The 3,660-nt window shown below is 49.3% G+C and overlaps 1 protein-coding gene across 1 annotated transcript; it reads right to left on the reverse strand.

Annotated features, from left to right (window-relative positions):
* Window positions 1–2,471: 2,471 nt before the first annotated feature.
* Window positions 2,472–3,443, reverse strand: LOC126491707 (olfactory receptor 10A7-like). Its single transcript, XM_050127535.1, has one exon. It carries the CDS (start codon window positions 3,441–3,443, stop codon window positions 2,472–2,474), a length of 972 nt encoding a protein of 323 aa, XP_049983492.1.
* Between the last annotated feature and the right edge of the window lie 217 nt (window positions 3,444–3,660).

Genomic DNA, 3,660 nt, shown 5'->3' on the forward strand with positions numbered 1-3,660 from the left:
TGATAGGATTCATGCTAAGGGCAGGCCTGGGTGACCAGACTACTTAGGAGGGATAGGAAATTGATGATATCAGGAGACTACTAAAGCATGGTACACTGTTCCATTGAGAATGTTGGGATCATTCCAGCCAGGGTTTGAAAGAGACCCGACCACAGCTGCCCACTTTCAAATGACTTTGTCCTGTTTTGACACATAGAGAGGGGAGGAGACTCACTGAGTAAAGTATACAAATATTTATGGGACGTTGCTTGCCCAGAACCCTCCTAGATGGTATATAAGCTCAGATGAGAATAGGTGAGATGAAGATTGCTCTCTGGTCTCCTGCAAGGCAAGCAGAACGGTTTTCTTCTGCCAAGCAGAGAAGATAAATGCAGTGAACAGGAAGTAGGTATAGTATCCTTCCAGGAACCGGAAATGGCCTTGGGAGGCTTAGGCAGCTGTGTATAAGCTTTCCAGATGAATTGTTTAAAAACGACTTAGGGTGTAGCTTTCTTTCTTCGTTTGTTCCTTCATTTGCAATTCTCCTGTGCCTTTTGGAAAGCGTTATGAGAAAAGAACAAATCAAAGTGGGCAGACTCTGTTTGAGCTCACGCAGAGTCAGCAAAACGATGGTAAGAGAAACATTTGGGAGCCAGAATGTATGGGGTAGAGCTCGCACGCTTGCCCTCACGTCACCTGGAGCAGCCCAAGCTCACCGGCCAAGGCCATAGCACGAAGCCCCTGATGGATTCTAGAGAGCTGCTCTGCGGAGTTTGCTGATTCTATGGTGCCAAAGGAGAATTAACCATCGGCACAGGCTCCAGAGACACGCCAGGGCTCTTAGTGCTTTATCTCAGAAAGGAATCATGGAGGGAAATCTTGGCCTAATTTCCTGGACCATAACAAATACTTATTGAATAAATGCATAGGTCAGTGGTACCTTCCCAGGAATTGCTATTAAACCAAGAAGCCGATGTAGCGGATCTGAGTGGAGAGCGTGAACTGGAAACCGGTCAAGACCAGTCTGGTCTGGTCTGGACGGGTCCAGACTGGTCTGGTCTGGTCTGGACTGGTTAAGGCTAGTCTAGTCTGGCCTGGACCAGTTGAGACCAGTCTGGTCTGATCAAGATCAGTCTGGTCTTGTCTAGACCAGTCAGGACCGGTCTGATCTGGTCGAGACTGGTCCAGAACGGTCTGGTCTGGTTTAGACCTGTCTGAACGGGTCTGGTCTGGTTGAGACCAGTCTGGTCCTATCTGGACTGGTCAAGACCAGTCATGACCGGTGTGGTCTAGTTAATACCGGTCTGTGCCACTCGAGACCGATCTGGTCCAGTCTGGTCTGGTTGAGACAGGTCTAGTCTGGTTGAGACTGGTCTGGACCAGTCTTGACCAGTCTGGTCCAGTCCATACAGGACTCGACTGGACCAGACTTTTCATGCTGCCATGTCTAATACCTGATGAAAACTAACTTAAGGAGGAAGACAGAATTATGGTTCATGGTTTTGCTGTTTTAAAATATTTATTATTTTTATTTTATATCTGTGAACCAGAGAGTATATATGGTCACCATAGAGGCCAGAAGAGGTTGGCAGATCCTGAGCCCCCAGGAATGGATGCTGAGATTTCAACCCCAGTTCTCTACAAGTGCAATGAGTGCTCCCTCTTTTTCTTTTTTCTTTCTTTCTTTCTTTCTTTCTTTCTTTCTTTCTTTCTTTCTGTTTTTGTTTTGTTTTGTTTTGTTTTGTTTTTCAACACAAGGAACTCACTCTGTAGACCAGGCTGGCATCAAACTCACAGAGATCCACCTGTAAGGTGTGCGTCACCACTACCCAGGGCAACAAGTGCTCCTAATGACTGGCTCACCATTTGAGGGTTCAGTTCCTGGAGGCCAAATTAGCATGGTGTTGGGATTATGAAACATTGCATCAGCAGTCAGGAAGAAAACAGGAAGTGGGGCCTAGCTGTGAGACATCACGGCTCACTCTCAGCAACCATCTTCATCCAGCCAGGCTCCACTCCCTGACATTTCCATTACTTCTAGAACAGCACCCGCCATGGGTGGACCAAGTGCTGAAGCACATGAGACTGTGGGGCAAAGTTCATACTCAAATCACAGCATATCAAAATCAGTTCGTTTATAGGATATTAAAATTTAACCTTGCCTTTCTTTCCTGAAGTTTGCTTTTCTTTATTGCTGTTGGCAATTCTGCTCACATGGGAAAGATGCAGTCACCCAACTTTTGAACTCCAATCCAATTGCTATGCCAATGGAGAAGCAGAAAGCTACCTACTCAATACAATGAGCAAGTCAAAATTCTGGCTGTGTTCAAGGGGCCATTAGAGACTTGTGACATCATCCAAACATCCTAGGGGGAGCATTCCGGAAATAGAATATTTTAGAAAAAGTTTAACCTACTCCTGCACTAAGGTCCTCAAGACCACCAGGGTAGAAATGTCTGCCAAAGGATTGAGTAAATGAAGTCACGTCCGGGTCAGAGGGTAAAGGTGCTTCGTCTCTGAAGGAAGACACGACCTAAGGCAGCCTTGAACTCCTTGTTCCGCAGGCTGTAGATGAGAGGATTGAGCATGGGAGTCACCATGGTGTATGACAGAGACACCACTTGCTTGCTCTCAGGAGAGTAGCTGGCCTTGGGGCGCAAGTGGATGACCCCCGTTGTGCCATAAAAAAGAATTACCACGATGAGGTGGGAGGCACAGGTGGACAGGGCCTTGTGGCGCCCAGAGGCTGATGGCATCCGAAGGACAGAAGCCAGAATCCTGGTATAGGACATGACTATGAGACAGACCGGAACTATCATAATTAGCACTGTGGCCACAAAGACACTGGCCTCGAAGACTCTGGTGTCTGCACACACCAGGCTCAGCAGAGGTGGAATGTCACAAAAGTAGTGCCGGATGCCCCGTGGCCCACAGAAGGGAAAGTTAAAGAGCCAGATGGTGAAGACCAGCGACACAGGGACTCCTGAGAGCCAACAGGTAGTGGCCAGCAGGTGGCACAGCCTCAAGCTCATGATGGCACCATAGCGCAGTGGCCTGCAAATGGCCAGGAAGCGGTCCCAGGCCATGACCGTGAGAAGCAAGCACTCGGATGTGACACAGGACAGCACAAGAAACAGCTGCAGGGCACAGCTTGTCGGGGACAGCCCACGTCCAGGCCACAGTAGGGTCACCAGCAGACGGGGCGCCACGTCCAGTGAGAAGCAGATCTCCACCAGGGCCAGCTGCCTTAGGAAGAAGTACATGGGCGCACGCAGGCCTGGATCCAGGCTGGTGAGCAAGACAATGAGTGTGTTGCCTAACAACGTGAGCAGGAAGGCGGTCAGGAAGAGCACTGAGAGCATTGGGCGCAGGGAGGGCACATGTGCGAAGCCTAGCAACACGAACTCCAGCTCACGTGTGCGGCTCTGATTGGTCCAGGGAGGAGCTGCCCAGGAAAGTGGCATGTACCCAGGATTCGAGAGCCCTGAGCTAAGGACCAGGGAGGGACCCTATGGAGTACCAGAAAATGAAGTGAGAATTGCAACCTGTGAATTTCATCCTTCACATTCCCAAGGGAGAGCTTATCCATCAGTAAATCAAGTCCCACACCTCACCACGGACAGAGTCCTTCTTAAAATCCCCAGGGAGTGTGGGAAGAACAAAACGACATCATCCGCTGAC

This window comes from Alexandromys fortis, unplaced genomic scaffold (assembly GCF_014885135.2).
Source record: "Alexandromys fortis isolate MF-2015 unplaced genomic scaffold, M_Fortis_MF-2015_v1.1 scaffold_267, whole genome shotgun sequence".
Classification (NCBI taxonomy): domain Eukaryota; kingdom Metazoa; phylum Chordata; class Mammalia; order Rodentia; family Cricetidae; genus Alexandromys; species Alexandromys fortis.